General features: G+C 40.7%; 1 protein-coding gene across 4 annotated transcripts in view; it reads right to left on the bottom strand.

The window, feature by feature from the left end:
• Window positions 1–3,462: 3,462 nt before the first annotated feature.
• HOMER2 (homer scaffold protein 2) overlaps window positions 3,463–25,116 on the bottom strand; it is an 84,607-nt gene continuing 62,953 nt past the window's right edge. For all 4 annotated transcript variants that reach the window (XM_068958011.1, XM_068958010.1, XM_068958012.1 and 1 more), the window contains 6 exons: window positions 21,512–21,604; window positions 19,780–19,919; window positions 18,056–18,212; window positions 15,430–15,540; window positions 12,372–12,452; window positions 3,463–10,995 (listed from right to left, as the gene is read on the bottom strand). In XM_068958011.1, the coding sequence (XP_068814112.1) occupies window positions 10,807–10,995; window positions 12,372–12,452; window positions 15,430–15,540; window positions 18,056–18,212; window positions 19,780–19,919; window positions 21,512–21,604 (771 nt within the window). In that variant the 3' untranslated portion in view covers window positions 3,463–10,806. The remainder of the gene's footprint in view (window positions 10,996–12,371; window positions 12,453–15,429; window positions 15,541–18,055; window positions 18,213–19,779; window positions 19,920–21,511; window positions 21,605–25,116) is intronic.

Here is a 25,116-nt window from a genome sequence, read left to right as displayed (position 1 = left end):
CGCTCTCTCTCTTGATCACAACAAGCTAGATTTTTTTTTCATAGACTACCAAAACTAATCAATGAAGGGGACATGAAAAGAAAAAAAAAACCCTTAAATCAAAGTGCTTCATGTACCAATAATTGCATCTGCTCATAAAGTTGCCTAATTAAATGCACACCAGCATCAAGAAATTTTATTCAGGCTATCTTACTCCTCAGCCTGTTGCATCCACTCAATGTGTGGAGGGACATTTTTGAAAAGGTGAATGGCATTTAGCTCTGCGATGGTGAATACAAATCATATAGCACATGAAGACAAGGACTCAGCATTTATTATAAAGACATGCATTTTATATTGGAAACCAATTGGACCCAGAAGCTTTGCTTGAACAGGATTCAGTAAAATGTTTCTAACTGCTATTGCTGTACATCTAGGGTACTGTCCTTGACGTCTGAAGCCGGTCCCTATATTGGCACCAACAAAATTCACCAGCAACAAAAATTGCTTGACCTATTTTCAACCCAAATAAAAGTCTACAGTTTTCCATCTACAGCAAGATGAGTGGACAGAGATCATTTCAGTCAGTGCTTCTAAGAAGACCTAACAGTTCTGGAAAGTTACTGAAATATATTCAATTTTAAAGGAAAGTGCTAACGCCCAACGGGGACCTATCAAGATCTGTCTTTGAAAAATTTTCATGAAGACGTCTGAGCTAAGCACCACTCAGCTGTGATGAGTTGTAAAACGTTCCCAGCATAGGGTTATTGCAATGAGATTGCAGATGTTTGCCTGGAAGGTTAACCAAGCTTTGTAAATTCACCATACTTAAGACCTTCACAGCCTGAGACAGTTACATGGTTCTACTGCTCTCATACATGATAAATAACAAAAACTCATGAATCAGGTTACTAGCATGGCTTTTGCAGAGCTGGTTTAGGAGTCTTTGGATGGCTGTTTTTAGTGCTGCAGGACACACGGCAGGTTATTTCTTTCTGCTTTTCAAGTATGGTTAAATTTTGCTCCAATCAGTTCAGTGTCTGAAGCACAGTTGCATCATAGCTGCAGGTCAGAGTCAAAATGACATTCCTTCTAGTGTTTCGTTTTCCAGATACTACTTCTATATTTTTATATCTAGCATATATTTTTGACATGCACAAAGGAAAAGGTTAGCCTGTTACATATTAGGCTGAGTGGGGCCGCTGTTCAGCTCTGGTTAGTAATGCTTATTATGTAAAGGATATTTAATAATGTAAATCATCAAAATTATTTACAAGTTTTTGGATACTTTTTAGGCCATAAAAAGAAATAAATGTAAACGTAAATGTACACACATTTCTGTATATATCAGTGGCAAAACTTCAGGAAGTATTTCCTCCAGGTTCTCCAGACAGGCTGGGCAGTGCACAGAAGCTGATCATTTTCGTTCATAAATGAGGAGAAAAGAGTGGGAGTCATGCATAAATTCTCAAGTCTTCTAAGAAGTCGAGAGGCAGTTCAGAGAATAGTATATAATTAAACATCCTTTTTTCCTCCATTGTTTGATACAGGCATTCTTTTAGATGACAAGTGTGGAACATTAAAAGTGTTTAATGCATATGGGACAGAATAATGTTGAATTTTATATAAACTCAACAATGTCATCAGTGACCTGTTACACAAACTTTTCCTGCTTATGTATCTTATCCAGTATAAAACTTTTATACAAGACTCTCCAGCGTTTTCTTTTTTTCAAACAGTAAGAAGTTAGCATGTAATCTTTCTTATTTTGCTGAGGGAATATAATAAGCCAACCAAAAAGAACACACATTACAAAACCATTCATCCACTTAGGTGTCAAACTTAAAAATTTAAACTTCATCTCATTTTAGCTTATATTTTCATCAGAAATCCCAAGGTGGCATATTACAGCTCAGTACCACACAGATAGGTAAAAAATTGTTTGTTTAATGAATACTTTTAGAAACCTCATTTAGGAGGCTCTCCAAGCATTCGGATATGAATCCAGTAGCACATGAAAATTAGGGGATTATAGATACTCAGCATGAAATCTCCCTGATGATACTGTCACTCATTTCTCTCAGACCAGACTCTTTCTTTTTGAAACGTTCATCACCTGCATTACAAATAGCCGGTGATGAACAGCATTTCATACCTACCAGTTTCTTTCTCAAAGCTAAAAATATATACTGGTATTAATTCAGCGATTAAGCTACAGAAGTTTTGGATGTGCCTACACAGAATAGGCAACTTGCAGACTAGCAGTGGAACAAGGTGCTTGCTTACCCACAACTAGAGGGGCATACTATCTTTTTTAAGTGGAAAAGGTATACTGTAGACTGATAATCTTGCATGGTAACAGGAGAGAAAGGCTAGTTTAGCATAACCGTAGGTGCTTAATTTTGTGATGCGGTGTTTGCCCAGTTACTTCTATCACTTTAAGGTTTATAATTATGCAAATCCATCTCTATAAATGTTTTTGCTAAGAATTAGCGAACGTTACTTGCATTTTGCTACGCTACATATAAGCTGCTTCTATACTGCCAGAATTTGTTGGCTGCACATCAGAGCTATTGATGGCTCCAGTAGAAGAGCTTCTGCAAAAGGTCAGAGAAAGATGTGTTCTCACTCACCCCAAATTTGACATTTGTGGCCTTCTAACCAGAAGTAATAGCGGCACAACGAACATGCTCCATTTAACATGATTCAAGCCTTTATAATCCCTTTGGGGAAGACTGCTTTGATGCAAAGATACCACTCACCGTTTCTGTAAAATGACTGCACTGGTGCTGAAAGCATGGCTATGTAGTATCTGTAAGTGCACTTCAGAGATATCCCCTGGCCAGGGAAGCTCTGCCCTACCAGGGCTGCATCACAGACATCACCCGGGGCTCCTTTCAAACAGTGACCTCTGGGAGGGCTCTTATTAACAACCGCTATATGCAGGTGCAGAAGATGGATGTCAGAACATCTGTAATTTCAAAACAGAAGGTTATTTCTGAGTCTTAGCTAGGTTCTTCCGAAGACGACATCAGAGGCACGAGGGGCTGCTATATCAGTTACAAGCACTACCCAAGGGTTTTCTCTCCTGAGAATCCACCAGACTGAGGACAGAGCAAGGAGATTCCTCAAAAACCTTCTTCTGAAGAGAGGTCTTTCCTCAATGCACAATAGGTGCAAATAAAGCCCCCAGTTCGGAAACATCCATCCCTGGGTGCAGCAGTGTTAGCACCTGTTAACCCATGTTATCTAGCCAGAATACTGCCAGACATTGCTTTTCTGGTTTGGTCAGTGGATACAGCCCAATCCAGGATGCGCAGGGGCACCCGCAGCGAGATGTCCCCATTACAGGCTGCTCAAAACCGCTCTCTTAGCATTAAAGGACAGCATTGTCTTAAGTTCAGATTCACAACCACCAGATTATACACGTGAGGGAAAGGGTGTCCATTTTCAGAAGTTAATGATAGACAGTCAGACAAGAGATTTTACTTAAACTATATATTTTTACATAAAACAACTTTATGTTACAATAAAATCAGATAAAAATCACAAAGTTATATAATAAGTTCAAAAAGAAAAAAATCAAGTCTTTCTCTTATATATATATATGTATATATAAAAACCAGCATTTACTGCTACTAGGAGTCTAAATGTTAACATTTACTGTCTATGGTCATTAAAAAACAGAAGAGGAAAGTACTTTTTCACAGCAGACAGAATGACGAGGTAAGAGATGTTTTTACAACGATCCAACTGTAGTAAACACTTCAGTTTTGATTAACCATGTACTAAATATAATAAAGCCAAACAAAAATATACATGTAGAGCTCTGTGGTGTTTTCCGACAGTTGTATATCAACAAATTGTCAGTCATTCACTAAACTTCACTTGAAACAGTAAAAACAGGGTATATGTTTATTTTTAGTACTAAAATCTCATAATAATCTAAATATTTTGGTATAGCAGACCACACTAAAACACTCCCGTAATTTTCAACTACAAGGGATATATTTATGTTAAAAATGATGTGCTTTGTCATTCATGAAGAGTTTTATAGACTATTACGTTTATGATCACTATTAGGCAATTAAATGAACACATCGAAATGCTGCAAAATACTCTTTAACTGAGCATAACTCCCTTTTCACACAACCAAGTTAGTCAACGCACAAGCTTAGAAGCTCAGTTCACAATTCTTACACTATCAGTCTTTTTTAGCTAGTATATGGCTAAAATAATTATTGCTGACCAGTGTTAAAAAAACCCCAAAAAACAAACAACAAAAAAAATCCAGTAGACAGATTTCTCTCAAGTGCCTTACTTTTATGTGCCATTATTATCAGGTAACTAAATGACTAGAAAGGAAAAAGCAATCTATTTCAAAATGTGCATATAAAAAATTTTGGAGGTATAGTCACCTTCACCTGAAGACTGTATGTTTAGGCTATCTGTTAAAAAAAAAGAAAAAGTGCTAACACAAAACACAGTAGAAAGTCAAACTCATTAGACACCCCACAATACCCCAAAGGTGAGAGCAAACCCCTCAGCCTGCCAGGACCAGGCTGTGTCCCTCAGCCTGCAGGAGAATACTTTTTTGGGAAGCACATTCATCGCATTTATCAATAGTTTCCTTACATTTCAGGTATCTCATTATTTAACACAGAGAACATTATTTTAAAGACATGCAAACTTCACATAACTGTCAAATTTGTATTCTAAAAATAAGTATAAAATACTGACAAGGTCCTCAAGCTGCAAGACACTACATGAATTCCTCTAGACAGTCTGTGGGTTAGTTGGGACTCTCCTTTTGAGGATGCTTCTGGATTAAACGTCCTGTGACTAGGTATTGCTTTGCCTCACGCACAATTGCTTATTTAACATAATTCATGGAAAGAAAAATTACTTTCGGGGAGCTCTGTCTCACAGTCTCTGTGCCGTTCCCATAATGAGACTCAGCAGGAGAGTCCTAACTACTGGGAGCGGAGAGACGACGCCACTGCCGGTAACGGCAGCGGATGCAAAGGCTGGTGTTGGCCTCCGCAAAGCTAAAAACCTGCATTTCTGCAGGACCTCTGCAAACAGATTGGCAACAACTTTTTCTGTTTCTAACTGAATATTTCTAACAGCAAAGTATTGTTTGCTTGGTATCGTGACGGTCTTCCTCAGAAAAGAGCTTTGTGCGCGGATTGTAGTATTTCATCCCTCGCATTTTCAAGTTTTGATATGCTGAAGAGTTTGATATCTACAGGTCATAGCTTTGCAAGTCAAGAACCGTCAGGACAAAGACGGATGATTTGACAGTTCAGTGGTGGCTATCCTAGGCTTCTGGCACGTTTACAGACAGTTTGGGATTGTGGACAGATCATATTTTTCACTGAAGCTTCTCCTAAAACAACCATCAAAATTAGCCACTAGTATTCGATTCCCATTTAAACCACTTCCCCTAGGATTCAACATCAGTACGCACTAAGCTGAATGGTGCGTTTCACCCTGCTAGCAGTTTTATTTTTGTTAACCCACGCGCTGTGGAAGACAATGCTATATTCGTTACCAGCTGCTCACGCTTTCAAGGATTTTGCCAAAGTAACTGCTTGGAAGAGCTTAATGAAGAGCCTAATGAAGAGCGCTCCATCACAGCCTCGTAGCCAAGAAACTCCCACCACTACCAGACGACGGCATTAACAGGGAATTTTCCCTTCAGCGATTTATGAAGCAGCCAAAGGTGACAAGAAATTAACAGGCAGGGTTGTGAAGAAAATGAACGCTCCTGAGAGGAGGAAAAAAAAAAACCCAACGGGTGACAGAGGAGCTGCGCACAGAGCAGGAGCGAACGGGCACATTTTCCCTGGCCGGGAAAAGGACGCAGGCTCCCCTCGGCCGGGCGCGGGGACCGCCGCGGGCGGCGGCCGGCTGGGAGCGAGCGAACACAGCACGAGCGTGCGGCCGGCAGCCGCCCGACCGCCGTCAAACAACAGCGGCCCGTGCTTTCCCTCGCTCTTTTCAAAAGCGGCGACGGTATTTCACAGACAGCGGGACGAGGAGCGGCGGAAACCCTGTGCACTGCCTCCAATGCACGGAGCAGCTTTACAAAAAATTCACCCCAAATCACTTACATAAAAACAAAAATAGATGTTTGTCTATAAAAAGGCATTATCTAAATAGTGTTTGTTTTCTGGGTACAGAAGCACCTAGCATAAAGCCTTTTTTTTTTTTTTTAAAAAGAGTCCATTTTCAACAATAGGATATAGAAAGTGAGAGGTGGCATTGAACTACTTACAGAAAAGGCAGCTCTTTTCCAGTGAACTCGCTTAGTAAAGGAGACGCCAATAAGACCTCGACAGAAAAACATCGGAGAGCGCTAATTTTGCTGAAGATACACTTTTAGGAAAAACAAAACTGCTTGTCAATTTGAGTCAAATTCAGCAAATACAGATTCTGCCAAAGAGGATAAAAAAAGGAAAAGGCTAAAACAGTTCTTTTTGGGTGTGTGAAACGTTCATTTTTTTCATTTTAAACTATTTTATTCAAAACATTAAGCTAAGTTCACTTTTGAAAGTGTTAAACGACCTATTTAACGAAACACTTCTTTCCCTTGAAAACAATCAGCTGGAGATATTTTTCCGTCACTGAAAATTTGCTCACATGAGGTAAACCTGCTCATTTGATTTCTCATCCTGGCCACCGAAACAAGGGAAATAAAAACACCACCACCCTCATCACCACCACCATTATTCAGCAGCTCTAACACCAGCTCCAAGGCCTATCGCACTGGAAAACACCGAGGAAAGCTGGACACGCTCCTGCCGGGTTTCAAGAGGCCCACACGGACTCCTGTCCGCCGAGCTGCAGTCTTAGAGCTGCTCACAGGGAAGATGGTTACTGATTTTTGTCCCCCACCTTACAGCCGCTAACGGGGAGGGAGGTGATCCCCGGTCCTCCCCGCTGGACGCCAGGAAGTGCGAACGGCAGGTGTGTGCACCGGAGGTGCCAAGCACAGGACCTTTGTTAGCGAAAGACCGTGTAGCTGAGGTAGGATATATCCTGCCATTAAACACTTTGAGGGAGAAACCTACGACCACCATCACCGTGTCTAAACAGAGCCCCGCTCGGGCTCAGTGGGAATGGCGGGCTCACCTGCTCCGTCGCCTGCCGAAGGGGGAAACGTGGCTGGGGCAGCCCGGAGCGGCGACAACTGCTGCACCGAGCCCGGCCGGCCCGCCCCGGGAGAGGGGTGGCGAGCGGCGAGTGGCCACACCAACGTGGGGCCACCCTGGAGAGGCTGCTCCCCTCGGGGCCACCCTGGAGAGGCTGCTCCCCTCAGGCGCCCACCTCAGCCCAGCCTCCCCCAACGCGGGGCTGCCCGGGGGCCAACAGCCCTGCACCCGGCGACACAGCCCCGCCGCAGCGTTTTGGAGATGTTCAAGGGTAGGGGGACTCTTTCTGTGTGGCCACAGCCCATTCGGGGAGCCGGAGAAAAACGCATGCAAAAATCTCTGAGGGAGCAGGGGTTCCTCACTTGAGGTGTCCCTGGGCGGAGGCTGAATCCTCAGATACGTCCAAAAGGAGGAAAACTTGCCCCATGACAGGAGGGGAAGGACAGCAGGGGGGAGCGAGTCGCCAGCACCGCTGCCGCTGGGGCACGGCAGGGAGAGGAGGAGGAGGCCTGGTGCCAGGACAAGTCCCTGAGGAGCTGCTCGGGACTCGCAGGTGGGCAAGACGAGGTAGCTGCGGGGCCACCCCAGGGCTTCGGAGTACAAATAACATCTCACACTTACAGTCCTCTGCCCAACGGACTGGGTGTGCTTCGGAGCCCGGCGGCAGGCGCGAACGGGAGCCGCCACGGCAAGGGCCAAGACCAGGGAGAGGAGCTGCAGCTGGTGTCCGGAGTTTCCTACGCAGCATTTCCTCCTAGAGTACTCTTTGATTTAAAGAGGAGAAAATATAATGAAAGAGAGGGAAAGATTATAAAAGGCGGAGTTTGGGGAAATGTTTTTGAGCGATTATACACAGAGGTTCTCAGATTTGAGACCCTCATACTCACTGCGGTTTGGGAGAAAAAAGAAAGAAAGGGGGTAATTCCAGCAAGGACCTAGAAGGATAGAAACAGCCAGTTTCCCCAAAACTCAACCTCAGAGGCAATGTCAGATCAGGAAAACATATCTGAGACAAGATCAGAAGAGACAGAGCAGGGACTCCACGAAGGACATTGCCGCTGTATCTCTGGTGGGCATGAGGCACCCACAAATAACCATCGTGGCAGAAGAACTCGCTGGTTTACTCACTAGCTTTAAACTTCAAGTGTTAGATCAATGCAATCACATGGAAACACTTTTCCTGCAACTTAAGAGTGGCTTAATACAGTCTTAGCAAAGTGGAGCTGAAATAAGCTGATTAAACCTGAAAAAAAAAATGGATTAACCCCAATAAAAGAATGTGTTTGTGGAGTCTTTTGAAACCCCCTAAACAGAATCATATTAAAATCATATTTGCATATTAAAATCAGCAAAACAAGCCCTAAACTTGCTCTACAGAAAAAGGGAAACAGAAGTTGGAGCAAGGTCCTCACTGGGAAAGCCAGAAAACACCTTGATGAGTAGGGCCCTAACTGCCTGTATTGCTTGCAGGTCTCAACTGCGTTATCCGGATGCCCAGTGGATGCAGTTAACAGGCCTGTAATCTCAGGGAGCCCTAAAGCGTCAGGAGCAAAGGAGAAGCAGGGCAAGCTGCCTGTTAAGTGACTGTTTCTATCCGACTTGCTATCAAAAAAAGATACTAAAAAGGGAGATTACTTGTTCACGACCACACACAGTTGCTGACGTCATTTTCAGTTTTGAGAAGTCTGATCTAACCGCACGTTATGCAACTGTTGAATATTCCACACTGGCAAAATCTAATTTTCACACTCCTACATGCTATGTACCTGATTTTTATTTTCATTTTTAAATACCAACAGCCTACAGCAATCTTCTGCAGAGACTTAAATGGTCGTAATGGTTATAAAAGGTCCCAACTTCACAACAGCAGTTGTTTAAAAGGGGGAAAAGCAAAAATACAAAAAGTCAAGTCTAAACAGATAATGCACAGTAACAGATGAAATCAAAACTCAAGGGACAATTGCAGACAGAACCTAACTCCACAGTTTCAGCATGTGGATTGTATATCCATGTGCAAAAAGTATTCAATGCATTTTTCATCTATAACCCACAGTTCTTTTAAAGGTCACTTTTATAATAGAGATGTGCCAAGAAAATTAAAAAAAAAACCCTAAGTTGTAATATGCAAGCATCATGACATGGCCATTTAATGTCTGTCACTGCTGGAATGCATTAACTAAGTGCTTATCCAGGCTGTTGCCTGATTTAAGCAAATAATAATATCATATAAACAAATGGGTTTTTTTTTCCTGAATTAATTTAGATCCTGTGTAAATAGAATCTCAAACCAGTTTACAAAGAAAGAAAAGAAAGAAATTGAAGGCAGTCTTAGAGATAAAAGCAAGACTTGGGCTGAATTCTTCTCTCTCTTCCTTTTTACATCACTGCCAGTAATGAATCAAGCTTCTGTCTCGCTGGAATCCAATATATGACCTTGCATCACTCAAAATGTATTTAGAGCTGCTGAATAATCAGGTATGGAACACAATAGCATTTGTGCCTTTGGGCTTTTTTCCTTGCGAGTCTAATTTGGTGTCTAATTCCTTCCTACTATTCCACAAGGTGGGAAAGTAGAAATCACAGGAAAAGATTTTGATTTCATGCAGTCATTACCATGCAAGCCTCCTCAGCAGAAACCTGCTTCTGAGCAACACCCTTTCTAGTAGCTTTTTAATGCTTTTCAGATCAGTGTCTCCCAAGTTACTACAGTGGCAGTGAAACAACAGTGATCAAGTTACAGAGGTGCACGTGTCCTGCATACAAAATAGTAACCTATCTTTTTTTAAAATAAATATCTGGTCCCAAGAGTTATTATGCATATTTCAGAGATATATGCACTGACTGAACAACATGGGTTCAAAATTGTGGGCCAAAGAAAGATAATCTAGTTAAGCAAGAGAAGCTGTCATCACCGACTGGGTAAGATGCATGACTGACTTGAAGTATAAGAGCTGAAATTCATTTCAGCACTGCTGAATTTGTGCTGTATGAGCACAGGCAAGCACAAGTAGCCTGTATCAGAGGTTATATGAAATCCACTGGATTTTTTTCTGTGAATCAGGCCTGACTGACATGGTCCCTAAGGATACTGGCATCTGTGTAAAGTGATTCACTTGACTGCAACTCATCACAGGCACATTTTACCAGGCTGATTTACAAACTGCAGGAGCCCCATCTCGTCTTCTCTCTGCTCCACCAAGGAATAAAAGTGTATGTTGCTAGGAGTGCTGATAGTCCAAACTAGAAAAAGACTTGGTTTTTGTTTCTATGGTTGCAACAGCCCTTAAGAAAGATATAAATTTCCCTGCAACAACTAACTGCATATACATTTTAAGGTAGATCTAGTTCCAGATTCCTGAGACAGAACCCTCTACTTCTTCACAACCCCACACAGCCAGAGCAGCAATATAGAAAGTTTCTATTCTCAACAGAATTCAGTGAGCAGCACGATTGGTTTGGAAAACAAACAAACAAACAAACAAACAAACAAACAAACAAACAAACAAACAAACAAACAAACCAACCCCCAAATCCACTGCAAGTTTTCAGCCTCTATGTACAAAAACAATGCAAACAAGTGGAACATTCTAATTATATTTTGTAAAACACACGTTTGGGATCAAGAAAACATCAAACATCCAGACTCTAGATTACAAAAATCTATTGCCATCTAGTTGTCAACCCCAAGTTTAGACAGTCCTTGTCGGAAATCATGTAATTCATCTATCTTCCCATCTAGTACATCTAAAAAATTCTTTAATTCAGTTTTAAGGTTGGTCTGCCTATGTTTGCTCTCTTCAACTTCTGTCCTTAGTGTTATGACCTTCTCTTCGAGATCTTTGTTCTTTTTCTCAGCAGCCTTGAAGACAAAAAAGACAATAACATGAATCATAGAGAAGATTGACGAATAACGTTTAATAGAATAAAGCAACAAATGGCAGCCAGATTGCAAAAGTTTGCTTTGACTTCTGCAATCTGATGAACACAAGCACCTCTGGAAGCAACTGACATGGGTGGGCTTTTTTTTTCTTTTTAATCTGACTAGCACAGGAAAGGGCACTGATTAACTGGAAAACACGCTTTGCATCAGATTTTGTCATTTGGTCGATATCTTAAAATTCAGCTGGATTTAAATCATGTACTGTGCATATATTTCTGTCATTGCTACAGCTGCAGAATTAGAGACCATGCTACCGATTTTATACAAAATTATCTATGGTTTAGCCTTGAAAGATAAGCTTAACAAAACACTGCCTGAGAAACAATGTCACTTTATTCAGTACTTTTGGATCTATTTGTATTTTTTTTTTTAAGTTTGACTCTACGCATGAACATTCAGGCCAAGTACAGGTCAGCAATGTAAAGCTTTGCAATTTGCTCTGTTTCCTTCTCTCATCACCTCTTCTGACTATTTCTGTCCATTTCATAGGAGTGCAAGCACACACGTATTCTCACCAAAAAACATAGATAACATATTTTATCATGCTGAATCAAGCCAAACTCATGTTAACGATTTGCAGTAGCTGCCACTCCCCTGCAGCCTTCCAACTGTTTTAGAGCATGCAGATTATGAGACTGATGGCTTATTTGATTGATTGGATTTGATTTCATTGTTTAGACTGCTTATATTGTTCTCCTTTCATATATTAATTTACTGCATTTAAACAAGCCCTGACCTTAACAAGCTATTGATCTGAGAAGTCCAAAGATCAGCCCCAAGCCGGGCAGGGCTCTTGGCACATCAGCTGCCGGAGGGATCCAGCACCATCTGTTCATCTCCAAGCTGAGGAGCCACAGGTGAAAAACCAAGCTACCTTAAGCGATATTTTGCCAAAAAAGGAATGAGGCAGCAAGGTTGCTGCTCGAGGGCCACACAGAGAGGGGCCGCCAGCTCCAGCCCATGGAGCGGCCGTGTCGGCACAGCTACGCAAGCCCGTAGCACCAGAAAGACAGGATACAGGATATCCTGGAATCTGCCAGGGGGAAGAGGCAACATGGTCCCAGGCAAGCCAATTTTTGTGAACAGCAAGGCAAAGAAGCAGAGCTATTTAATTACTCTTATGCTTATGGGGAAGGGCACAGTGCATTTTGCATGTAATTAGCATTTCTTGTTTTTACAAATTGAAGCTCTTTTGCCTTCAAACCCTGAAGTCTGAACAGATAGAAGTATATAGTTGGGAGAAAGGAAATAAATGTATCAACTATATTTAGATTGATTTCTTTGATAAACTGTACCTGTAATTTTTGAGATACAGATTCACATTCTGACATTAGCTGTGGTATAATTTCACCCTGCTTTCGGAGCTCCTCCAGTTCCTTTGAAAATGAAAAAAAAGAAAAAAGAAAGAAAAGAAAAAAAATTACAGCAAGCTTCAATTTCAATAACAATTAAAACACAATGAAAATTTGAGAATATGAAATGGCTCTGCATATTTTATTGTATTCTGCACAGTATTTGAATTTAAAAACATCAAAACAGCATGTCAGCATTCCACAACAGATGCTATTTTATATTAGAATAGTCTAAATTTTTGCACTACATTTTTAACTATGTACTTTCAAAAAAGACAGTGTAACCCAATCTCTAGTATGAATGCCATTAATGATATTAAGGAACTCTTGACCTAAAACATACCTACGCAAACAGATATTTGCATATCTGCAAACAGATATATGAGCATTGGAACAGGTTGCCCAGAGAGGTAGTGGAGTCTCCTTCCCTGGAGATATTCAAAACCCATCTGGATGTGATCCTGGGCAACATGCTCTAGGTTGCCCTGCTTGAGCAGGGAGGTTGGACTAGATGATCTCCAGAGGTCCCTTCCAAGCTAAACGATTCTGTGATTCTGTGATATATTCAATAAGAGAGAAGTGCCGTAATGCTACTAGCAATTTATAGATTGTAGCAAAGAGCAAATTAGACGTGAATTTGCAATGAGATACAGCAGTAAAAAAGACCAATGGAATTATGAGCTGAATATATAGAAGCACCATTACAGAGTTCAGCAGGAACAGCCTCTCCTCTGCTGCACAGCCCTGAACATCACCTCCCAAAATTCACATTCAGTTCTGACATCGCTATCAAAATTGAGAGGAACTAGCTGAAAGCAATTCACAAAAACAGCAACATGACTTCATAGCAGATCATGTTTCTGATGGAAATTTAAGAGCACTAAATGTGTCAACTCTGCAAACAAACACCACCAGTAAGGGTGGTATGGAAAGACTCTAAGACGGCTGGTATGTTTTACGGAAGTAGTGTCACAGGATCTGAAACGCGTGTTTGCAGGTTCAAGAGAAATTCTGTCCCTTGAAGAGAGTGCAAGATTCTCCTCCAACAACTACCTACGTAGCTCACGCTCTCAAGAATAAACACGGTTAAATCCTCTCTGACCTGGAGGATACAGGACAGCAAAACCATTCCATTTTGAAAAGCAGATTTCCTGGCTGTGAAAACGTGACTCCTTCCCTAACAAGTGATCTTAAAGCACAGTAGGAATGTAATAGAATATATAATTCAAGCTCTTCCACAGAACCAGATAACAAATGAACTTTTTTCCTCAAAAATGTCAAATTCCTTTGCTCTAACTGGATCAATATTCAGCACTTCCAGTCCCACCCAAATTTCACAAGAATCTAGTGTACCATGAAGTACCTTTTTTCCTCCTTCTGAGGGTTTGCCAAAGCACCTTTGCCTCAATAAATTATATTTTTTGAGATATTCCATAATTCCTAGACAATTCTAACTATTTCTGTTATTTCCTTCCAGTTTTCCAGCATTTGTCTATATTAAAGTAGAAGACAACTCATGTATTAACAAAGATTTTTGTTGTGAACTGCACTGTGTCCAGGCAATGTCCCAGCCACTGAAGGGAGGAAAAGGTAACTCACTCTTTATTTTGAGATATGAACTCCCATATATAAGCATGCTTATATACATGTATATATGTACATGGGAGCTCACAATTCAACATATAAATATATTTTTTACTTCAGTGCCCTTGGTATGGTTCTGTGATTCATATTGCTTTTCCCAGATAGCTCTGTCCTGACTTAATGTTTCTAAACTTCTCTCTCCTTGTTTCCCACATGAACACAATATCAGTCGTTCTTCACACATGGCAACATTAATGAGCAGGCTCCGTGTTGGGTTGAACTGCAAACCATGAAAAAGTTACTTATGAGTCTAATCAAGAACTTGCTAATGTAAGTATGCAGTTTGAAAACAAGTTAGTTTGACAAGTAACGCTTGTCAAAGTAAGTGGAAGTTAGGCCTGTAATATTCACAAGTCAATTTTCCGGTTGATCTGGTACTGTAAAAATGTGCATCTCAAGGAAAATGCTAGCAGAGAATAAGGGTTATTACACATGCTATTACCACAGAGAGGCTGGGAAGAAAGCATGACATTTCCCTTTTGAAATATGGTGCTGAAAACCATATTATATTTATAACACCGCATCAAAATCCATCTCCCTAAACTATTTCCTTGTGCCATCTTAAAACCCCTTAGCAGCACTGCTTTTAAGAGCACCAGCTGAGATGCTATAAAGGCACCGGGCAAACTTTACTGCACCTGCTGACAGCTTTTGCTCTTCAGCCAGCACAGAGCATTTGGTCACTGTAATGAAGGAAAAAAACAAGAATTCCATTATTTCCCCCATTGTTCAGGGACTCCAAGCCATCAACATCATTCTCCTTGGAAAAAATGAACACCCTGTCTGTCAAAAATGACAACCTGAGGTACTCTAAATGAATGTGAATTTCTCACTCTTGGCATTACTCTTGAGATCAGAGGGAGAGCAGTGAGATGACAAAGCTGAAGACTATGAGACACCTGGAAAAAGAAACAGGCATTGTTTCACTGATACCAAGTTATTTTGTAAATGATGTCTTTTCAATGACAACTCCCCTCGCTCCCGTTGGCTAAGGGAGCACAGGACAGACAAAATTCTGTTCTCAGGATGCGTCCGACTGGCTTTGGGCAACCTGTTTAACCACTCCAATGCCTGTATTAGGAGGAAGGTGTTAAATACAAAAAACTATCATGTTTGCTAACCCCAAAATAAACTGTGCTGTCCCACAGCATAGCACATCATGAAATTGAGACATGAACTCCAATCAAACTACTGCTAAAGAATGTTACACAGACGACCTAGGAAAGGGCAATGCCTGAGACATTGGTCTTTCTCTGACTGTACGTGAGCCGTTCCATAAATCTAAACACAAAATTAGAAGCAGACAGACCAACCCAAATTTGAAAACGTATGCCACTTCTGTATTTATTTCACTTACCAGTTCTTTGTCTTGAAGTTCTGTTTCCAGTTCCTGGAGACGTCTGCTCAGCTGTGCATTTCTTTCCTTCTCTTTATTTATTTCATTGCACTGTTCCTCCAGTTCTTCAATCTTTAAGAAATGTCAGACATCAGTTGAAAATTTCAATTTTCTGAAAACTTGGGGCAGACCACATCTGATGTAAATGGGCATTGTTCCACTGAACACAGGGAAGCAAGGACAATTTTAATTTGTTATGGATCTGTTTCCCAGATTGTATCAGTCAGTTCAATGCATGAAGATTATCAACTTCTTTACTTTAAAAGAATCAATTTACACATCCACTAGGAAGTCCAGGGACCGTGTTTACTATCTCTCACACAGTATCGCATGTAATTACTCAAGAATGTGCAAAACACCAAGGTGCTAAAATGAGTAACAAACAGAGGCTGGGGATAAATTTTGCACTTCATTTCTGTGAAACCCATGTAAGACTATAATGGATGGGTTTTCTTAGCGACTTAACGCAGCAAGGAAAAGAAATCCCTCTAGCATTCCCAGCTTTGCATCCTCAGGGTTGGCTTATTATTTTAGCTGGAGTAAGAGGGACACAACATCAAAACTTTGCTAGAAGAACCAATTCAGAGTAACGTATGCTGCTTTGTTCTCTCACCCAGGGAATTGTTTTGCTGATCCGGTACCTCCTCTTGCCATCTCTGGCCTTAGCTCCCATGAGGTGCACTTCCCACAGGCCAATGGGCCACCTCATTAAAGTATGTATTTTAATTCTCAGCTTCTTGTTGCTTTGGGATTATAACTTCACTCATTTGAAGGCAGAGCAATATGCAAAAAATTCTGACCCAATTAATGAAGGAGAAGGAGCTTCCCAGAGCGCTGCAGTGGTGCAGTGCAAGTGCCTAACAAGAAACCTACTTGGGGGAAAGGCTCACAAAACTCTCTGCAGAGGAAAAAAAGCACATTATACAGACAGTGTTGCTGCATGACCCCAAACAAGTCTGGCTAGTCACTGTTACAGTAACCTTGCAGTCAGTTATAGTAAGGCCATGTTTTGATAATCTCTTCATCTCTACGCTACAGCCTTTGAGAACTGACATATTTCATCAGTTAATGTCAGTGAGAACAACTTCTCTGTAACAATACAGAAAAGCAAAAAGCTACATAGCAAATTGTGCTATTTTCTTATACAGTTCTTATCTTTCACCTCTGTTTATCTTTCCTTATCTGTTTAAGGAAAGGTTGTTCTATTTGGAATTTGAGTGTTGATACAAAAGTTGGGTCATCTCCAGTGCTGAAACACCCCATTTGCAGCCTACTGACATGCAAAAGGTACGAAATTCCTTCCTGTCTTTGAAAGTAAAACAAACACTAAATAAACAAAAAACCCACCAGACCCATATGATTTGATCTCTATACGAAATGTTCCAGTGATCCACATAAGTGAACAGGGAAAGGATCCAGCTTCTTCAAAGAAATTTAAGATGAGAGTGACATTACCACTGCCAGCTGTGCTCATGCATACCAGGTTCTACCATATTCAGGTTGGCGCTAACACTGTGTGGGGCGGTCACCTGCTTTGATACATAGCACCGTGTTATTTTAGTGGTAGCGCCAATGAATATTCTGAACCGAGGCTTTAAAAAATCTGCATTTATACTTCTCTCTTGTGGTTCATGCTCATTCTTGGTATTACACTACCGAGACATATGCTCAGCAAGAGAGGGGGAAAGGCTTTTGACAACACTTTTTTGCAGATTTTGGGACGTGATGTGCCCTGCGTGAGAGCTGGAAGACTGGGTTCTCAGCTCGGCCCTTCGGTCCCTCCTGCTGTTTGCACTTGCAGAGTTGAGAGCGTAACTCACGTTCTCGTTCATCTGCCTACCTATGGGATCTGCTTCTATTACCGAGTGCCTCCCAGCTTTATTTTATGAGTAACCATGCCATAACCATTCCTTCTGCTCATTCATCAACTGGCAATATTTAAATGAGCTTTGAAAGGAGTACGCAATAGTAACCTTTCTTTTAAAACCCTTCTGTTTTATCATCTTTGCCAGCAGCCTCTGCAGACAGACAACAAGTCTCCCAGATCAAGAGGCCAGAAGCTTCACGTGATACAGCAGCACGGGTCCTCCTGCTGATCTCCAGCCTTTTGAACTTCCTCACATGCTGTGAGCACAGGGCAACAACTCTCCCTGTCCACTTTCCTTTCAAAGACATAGTCTCCTAACACAGAAAAAAGATAAAGCAGCAGAAATCCTAGAGAAAGAATAAAGGAAGGAGTAACTAATTCAAAAGAGTGCTGTCTCCTGTGTGCATGCTCTGCCCCAGATGAGAGACGGGGAGCACATAATGGTAGCGTTCAAAGTGCTCTGGAGACAACTTTCTGGAGACAAGTTCATTTAACACTCTCATTACAGACACATTCTTTCAAGAACAAGCATTTGTATCTACATTTTAAAAACCATGGAAATTGGAACTTTGTGACTGCATCTCAGCATTGGTGCTGTTTTTGACCACCATCCTAAAATAACTGCGCTTTGACTTTTTAGTGCTTACTAAGAGGAGAACAGGCCCCAGGCATGAGGGTCCTCTGGCGTTCATCGGATTATAGTCAGCACGTTAGGGCTACCTTGTTCCTGAGTTGATCGTTTTCCTCCTTGCATGCCGAGAACTGTTTCTTCCAGTGCTCAATGCTGGCAGCGGATTCCTGGAGCGCCGAGGTCAGCCTGGCATTGCTCTCCCTCAGCGTCTGCAGCTCCGTCTCCCACTTCTTTACATTGGATGAACTGAGAACAACAGGATGCCATGAGGTGGCTTAACCTTTTAATCCTACATATTATTATTTTTACCTGACTACAAACTCAACCACCTGTGGTCTATGTCCCAATAATCTGCATACTCATATATATATAATTGCCTCTAGGCACTACCTTCCTAAGGAGAACATAAGCCTTAATTTGACTGTCTTTGGCAAAACAAAGGGATCGGTCAACTCCAGCAACAGAGACTGTGCTCTGGAACAAAAAGTCCTGCAGGGTGTAGGGTTAAGCCGATAGGTGGGACCTCCACCTTTTGCAAACCTGTGTTTTACTAGAGCATTCTTCACTTCTTCTCACCTCCAGAGCTGCATAGCTGTGCCTTGTTAGACATTGGCTGTATTTCAGCCCTGGATAAGTGGTACCTATACAACAACGAATCTCTGTATGTTTGCAGATGATGCTGGGAGCATTCAGATTGAAAGATGTCGGAGTGGCTGACATTACATACCTTCATTTTTTCTTTTTTTATGTTCAATCATAAACTACAAAATTGTTAGGCAATTCTAATAACTGGAACAACTCATTCCACAAGCCTTCAAGCTACAGTATAGAGAAAGAGATTAGAGAGTGAATGGTAGGCTTTGAAACTCCTTATAAACTAGTTGCTACTTGCTTGTAGTGGTGTCTTCAGCAGTAGGAATGAGCAAGCATGATTTGAAATAGGTTATGCTATTGAAATTTCAGTAAAGAGAGATGATGTACTTCAAATATAACATACAAAACCTAAGAATTGCTCACTGTGTCACGCTGCTTATGTTGCTGCTGCTTGAATTTTTAAATAGCTTTTTAAGAGCAGCTTGATCCTGATAGGTTTTTTCTTTCCCCCCCTCCCCGTTCACAGATATATTCACATTCAAGAGGCAGACAAGGCAAATTAAATCCTGGAAAGGGAATTATGGTATTTTAATGTCATGACTTTGCACATTCCAACAACTACTGTATTTTCACTATGGCTACAAATTATTCTTCTCAGCATTTTCAAATAATTAATGAAAGCAAATAGCACAAAACGTGACTTCAAGGGACACTGTCCACAGCTTTAGAAACATCCCCCCAAAGACCTTTAAAAAACACAGTAAAGATAAATTTTTCATTTTGACTTAGAACAATTGAGTTCATTCCCTTTTGTAATTTTAAATATCCCTATTTCTCTTCATAGAAGAAGTAAACCTAATAAGCTCAAAGAGGAAAAGAAGATTGGTTACACACGTTATCAGGAGGAATTGCTCCCCCATGGCCTTGACGTTATTTCCGTAGCTGTATGCCGTCCCATATGAAGGAGGCCATATGAGCTGGTGTCACCGGAGTAAGAGAGATCCTATCTCATCATGGTCTAAATCGGGAAAAAACTAATTGGTAAACATCTCCCAACTGGATACCAGGAGGTGCTTACTAAAATCGGCTCATTCACTCGTTCTGCTGCATCATCTTAAATTTACGCAATTACATTTGAATAATCTCTGTTAATACCGCTAGCCATCAGATAATTACAGCAAACTATTTCAATGCAATTTAGGTATGGAAAGAACTTCACCTTTGGGCCAGAGCAATTTTTAATTTATCATTCTCAGACTTCAGATGTGCATCAGCAGGACCACCATGTGACGCCTTCTCGTCGTCTGTCCCATTTACACTGGATGCACGAGTGGAAGATGGTGTTTCTCGACCGGATTCCTGCCACACAATGCACAAGTTAACACTAGCCTTCTTTCAGCCTCAAAACAGCCTGGATTGCTTTGAACCAAACGCAGCACAACTGCTAGGAAAATGATGTAAATTGTAATGGTAGGCTTTCCTTCTTTTCAGCCAAAATGTGGTCCTATTCGTACTTTCAGATCAACTTGCTGGTGAAAATAAGTATAAACGTGCAGGACAGACAAGATATACTCAGTTGGACACTCACACTTTGTAAGAACATGACAATTAGGTACATCGCAATAGCTTCACTAAGCCTAGGGTCATTGTGTGACTTTTTGTGGCCACAGTCCCACATAGACCCACAAAGCCAATTCCTTTCAGAAAATGAAGGCTACATGGCCAAGGTGCTCTCTTGGGAACAGTAGTGGTTACAAACATACAAGCTATACGTCTAGAGTATAAAGCTAGTCTCTTTAAAAAGAATGAAAAAAAATGGCAGTGATATGCAAAACAGAAGCTTAAAACGTTCAAGACATTAAAAAAATGCTTTTAATTGAAAAGGCCTGTGTTTTCTAAAGGGTTTGCTGTTTGTCTGTTTTTTAAGATAATGAAACAATAAACCACACCCAGAAACACACAAAGCTCAAACAAACAAAAATAAAAGATACTGCTACTCTAAGGGGTTACATTCATGCCTCGCCTAAAGACAATCACAAAGGCCGTGACCAAAGTCTTAAAAAAAAAAAAAAGAGGATCCAAAGTCAGCCTCTCAGACCTATATTTGTGGACCTCACGAAGCTGGTTGTTTGCAAGGCTAAGCATTCAACAACTTCTATTGTCTTTTTCTAATCATGCAACTGCCTTTCTCCCTGAACAAAATTTATCTCACTTTCCTCCAAATACTAGCACAAGCCAAGAGCTTGCACTAAACAAGGGTTCGTTCTTAGCTAATACAGTGCTTATGAAATCACAGTAAAATGATTATAGGGGGACTGTGACAACACTTAGTTTCCTCAATTTGTAACAAAACCAGTTCTCACTGGACACAGAGGCACTTTGCTGAAGTAAGGCGTGCTGTCTAGAAAGGTGTATTATACAAACACGCAACATAAGCTTCTTCCACCATTCGCTAAAGTGTTGTCCTCCGTTTCTACATCACAACTTTCAATTCATCACATTCAGGCAGTGAACCACACTATGACCACAAAAGAAGTCCATGCATTTGCAAACTGAACTCCTACAAAAGTAGATTAGACAAGTGAAAAAAAGAAATAGCTCGATATATCTTATCGATTGTCTGCTGAAGCACTATACTGTGACTTACTTTCCAGTGATCCAGACTATGTGTAACAGTGCAAATCAAAGGATATATAGCTTTCCCTATTATTAAAAAAGTTATAACGGCTCAATAACTGCTGAAAAAAATTATGTTGAAATGAACGCAAAGAGCATGGATGGATGAAAAATATTCCTCTGACAATGTTAATGCCCAGCAGCTGACAATTACCTTTGGCAAACTTCATTTTATATACTTTAAGTTTGCTGCCAGAAGCTGGTACAGCCCATTAGAAATTTAGCCTTAAATCATTTATCCTGTATGCATACAGGTATTAAGATAAATTACAAACCTGGGAATGATTGCTTGAGGTTTCAATTTTCTCTTGAGATCTGTCTCTTGCTAGTTTGGCAGCTTCTTTTACTTCTTGGAATTTCTCCGCAAACTGCAAAATGCATGAAAGATATTTATTAAAATGATATGTGACCTATCAATTCTGTTCAGATTAATATCTTTATACGGCTCATAGAAGTCTAAAAGTGCACGACTAATTCTGATTGTTTCAAACTGTTGGCAAGAAAAAGCATTTTAATTCTTTGGTTAAATCCAGGGCAGGTGCCTCCAAAAGGAATGGCAGCATTGCTTCCAAAAGAGGGATGACATCTCCATAGGTCTAGGTGATCTTAGTAAAAATAAAAACCTTCCGAGAAAAAAGAGCCATTAGCGCATCTTGATTCGATTTCTTTTTGTTTATTTTCTCCTTCTCCTCTGTTTCACTCGGTGCGGATAGTCTATTACAGTATAAAAGAGATGGGCTTAGATAAAAAATGATCAAACGGCTTCTGTTCTTAAGAGTAAGTCAAATTAAAGAATGCAAAGGAGTTCATGAGATAGCTGCAGGACTGCAAGCAAGGCACTGCGGAGAAGGGAAAAAAGGGAGCTCTGAACAAGCCAAGGACCTATACGTAAACATGGCACTTTTTGGTCTAATTTTTTTTTAAAGGGAGAAGACTTCAGGAAGAGAGAAGACTTGAATGCTTCCTGTAAGAGGGTTATGTCAAATTAGGGTAGGCAGAGGAGAGTAAAGCTAAAGATGAAAACTAATTAAATTATCCAATTTTTACAAATTGATACGGTAGGGTATCTGCTCCCAAGCCAGTCTGGCACTTTTGAAATGTATTATCTGAGCCACTGGGTGTGGCAGGGCTTGCACCACAAGCAAAGTTTTGAGGACTGCAAGGATGAAAAAAATGGCAGAAAAAAGGAAAAAACTAAGAAGTGTCCAGTATAAGAATGGGTAACTTCCCCTTTCTGCCAAAGCAGCTTAGTCTTACTTGCCTATATTTTGAGAAACTTGAAACACTAGAAAGGAAAGACACATTAAAAGTTCCTATAAATAGATCTCTCTTATTGCACACTTCCTGAATAAAAAGGATTTCTATCATATGCTCCGATAATTCAGATCACTTATAACAAAGTTGTAAATAAAAACAGGGGGAGGGACGAGGGAAAAGAAAAATCACACTTTATAGTCAAGGAATGAGAAGAATCATTATCCAGTTGCTAATATTATTTTCTGTCTTTTAGATTTATGGCTGAAATTTAGCATGCTTACTCTCAGTAAAATACCAGGACTATAAAGACTGATAAAACTAATATTCTCCCAATGTTCTAGGGGAAATCTGCATATGCATGTGGAGGTGCCTATATTCTTTATAAACACACAGAATGGAGATCGCCAACAAATATCCATATATCATTCTTAACTTCCCTGGGTGTGCGCATACATTCGCAAAGCCAAGCGAAATTTCAGGTGTTCCTTAAGGAGAGCTGTGGACTCCGATCTGTGGTGATGCTCATGAATGAGGATCGAGCTCTTGAATCCAGCTGCCTTCTACACAACGGCTGAAATTGCATATGCAAAGTATTTGCTATCTGTTGGGATGTGCAGTCAGCACACAAGTGATTTGATTATCTTTGTAGCACCGTAAAGATCATTAGGAACAACTTCATTACCTTGTGGCCTTGAGTCATTGAGCTCAAGTTTTATGTAAAATATAGCTTCTGCTGTAACAAAACATCTATAGTAAACTGATTATTTCTAAAATACTGTGTCAACAGCAAGTTCTATGCTTGGATTTTTTGCACATGGTTAAAGGGCTGTTTTGAGTCATTCTTTTACAATAAATCTTTATGGGAAGCATGAAAAATTTATGAGGGTTCTTCATGTGCTGTATGAAATATGAAAAGACAAAAAGAATTGGAAGCCATCTATCAAATTTTATTTTTGCAACTATCTTCATAAAACACCCAGAGGACTACTCTGAAAAATAATGCGAGCAGAGAAGAAAGGACATTTTCCATCATAAAAATGGTATACGACTAAACAAAGCTTATCGCTAATACAAACCTGATAATGATCTTATTTCACACCACATTTTATTCATGCCTACAGTTTACCAATACATTCATTTAATACATTTACTTTTAGCAACAAATACCGGCAAGTGATTTTTTCACCACATTAGAGACACATATTCAGCTTTAAGAGCCAAAATTAATTCTTACTATGGTAACAAATACAGACTCCTGTAACAGAAATGCAGTGAAACACTGTCTCCATTTGTTGTTTACTCCATACATGTGGAAATAGTCCATACAGAGTTCTGCTGTTCCTTCTTTATTATTCTTGGCTAATTAACACCTGCCAGATTTTACTAACAGTCTATATCTGAAAGCTACAGAGGTTCACTTGGCTTATTATGAAGTTAAAGTCTTTCATTTGATTATTCTTCTGAGTGCAGAATCATGACGGTGACAGCCTAAACTTCACAGCACCACCCAGACTAATTGCTACAGCAACGGACAAGGTATTTCTGATGGCTCCGAGAACCTACCACCACTGGCGATGGTGATGGCGCAGCCACCGCATCTAACCACTGGCAGAAAGCAGAGGGATGCTTTCTTGCCACTGACTGACTGCATTATGCCTCAAACACAAGTGAATGACAAATAATTAATACTGAAAAAAATCAGGTGCCATCTCCAAGATCCGAGCTGTCTTTGTGCTGTCAAACTATTACAACAACAGTGAGTGCTCTTTAAATTGGAAATTCCTAGTTAAAAAGAGACGTAGTCTTCATTTAGTAAAGGAAAACATGGTAAGCATAGTTTCAAGGGGTAATAGTGTGTGTAAACATCTGAAACCGACTAAAAAACATCTAAACAACCAAATAACTAAAAAATCATCACGTTCTTTCTCCTCACCATCTTTACTCCCTTCATCTTCCCTTTCCTCCTCATCCTTGCCCTTGGGCAGGCAAAGCTACCCGAAATTAGCAGAAGAAAGACGGGAATAAGAGAAACACCAACTAAACACCGCTGCCACACGAGCCCCAGCTTCAACAGCCAGTCATGGATTATATAGCACATCTTCCAACGCCCTGGGAAGCTGTGAGACCAAGTCGCAACATGGAAAAAAATGTTTTGCTCCCAATGCTCGTGAAGCGCTTTCAGTCTAAGGATGCTGCAGCACATGAACACTGCATTTGATTATGAATCTTGGCCAGTGACATTTAATGGGGACTCAGAGATGCTACTATATATTGCACAAATTATTTAAAAGCTGTTCAGATCTGGAGACAGCTTGTCACCCAGAGAAATACATACATTTAAACAGAGCTTCTTAACATTTTGTACATTAAGAAGCATTATATTCTATGTGTAAGTTTTAAGACTCTGATCTGGCACTATATTTTATTTCTCCTACTGACAAATCATGCCAGTGTCAGACACACGAAGCAGCTGCTCCCAGCGAAAGAAGGCTCATAAATGTTTCATCGCCCTCTCCCTTTGCAGGAAGGCCAAGGCCAGGTGACACAGCGGTCACAGCTTGCGAGCACTGCAGGCCCCTGGCTCACAGCTCACACGTGGCTGTTGCAGGGTCCCCTCAGGCCT

The sequence above is a fragment of the Struthio camelus genome, chromosome 12 (genome assembly GCF_040807025.1).
Source record: "Struthio camelus isolate bStrCam1 chromosome 12, bStrCam1.hap1, whole genome shotgun sequence".
NCBI lineage: Eukaryota > Metazoa > Chordata > Aves > Struthioniformes > Struthionidae > Struthio > Struthio camelus.
This window is presented reverse-complemented; position numbering and strand designations above follow the sequence as displayed.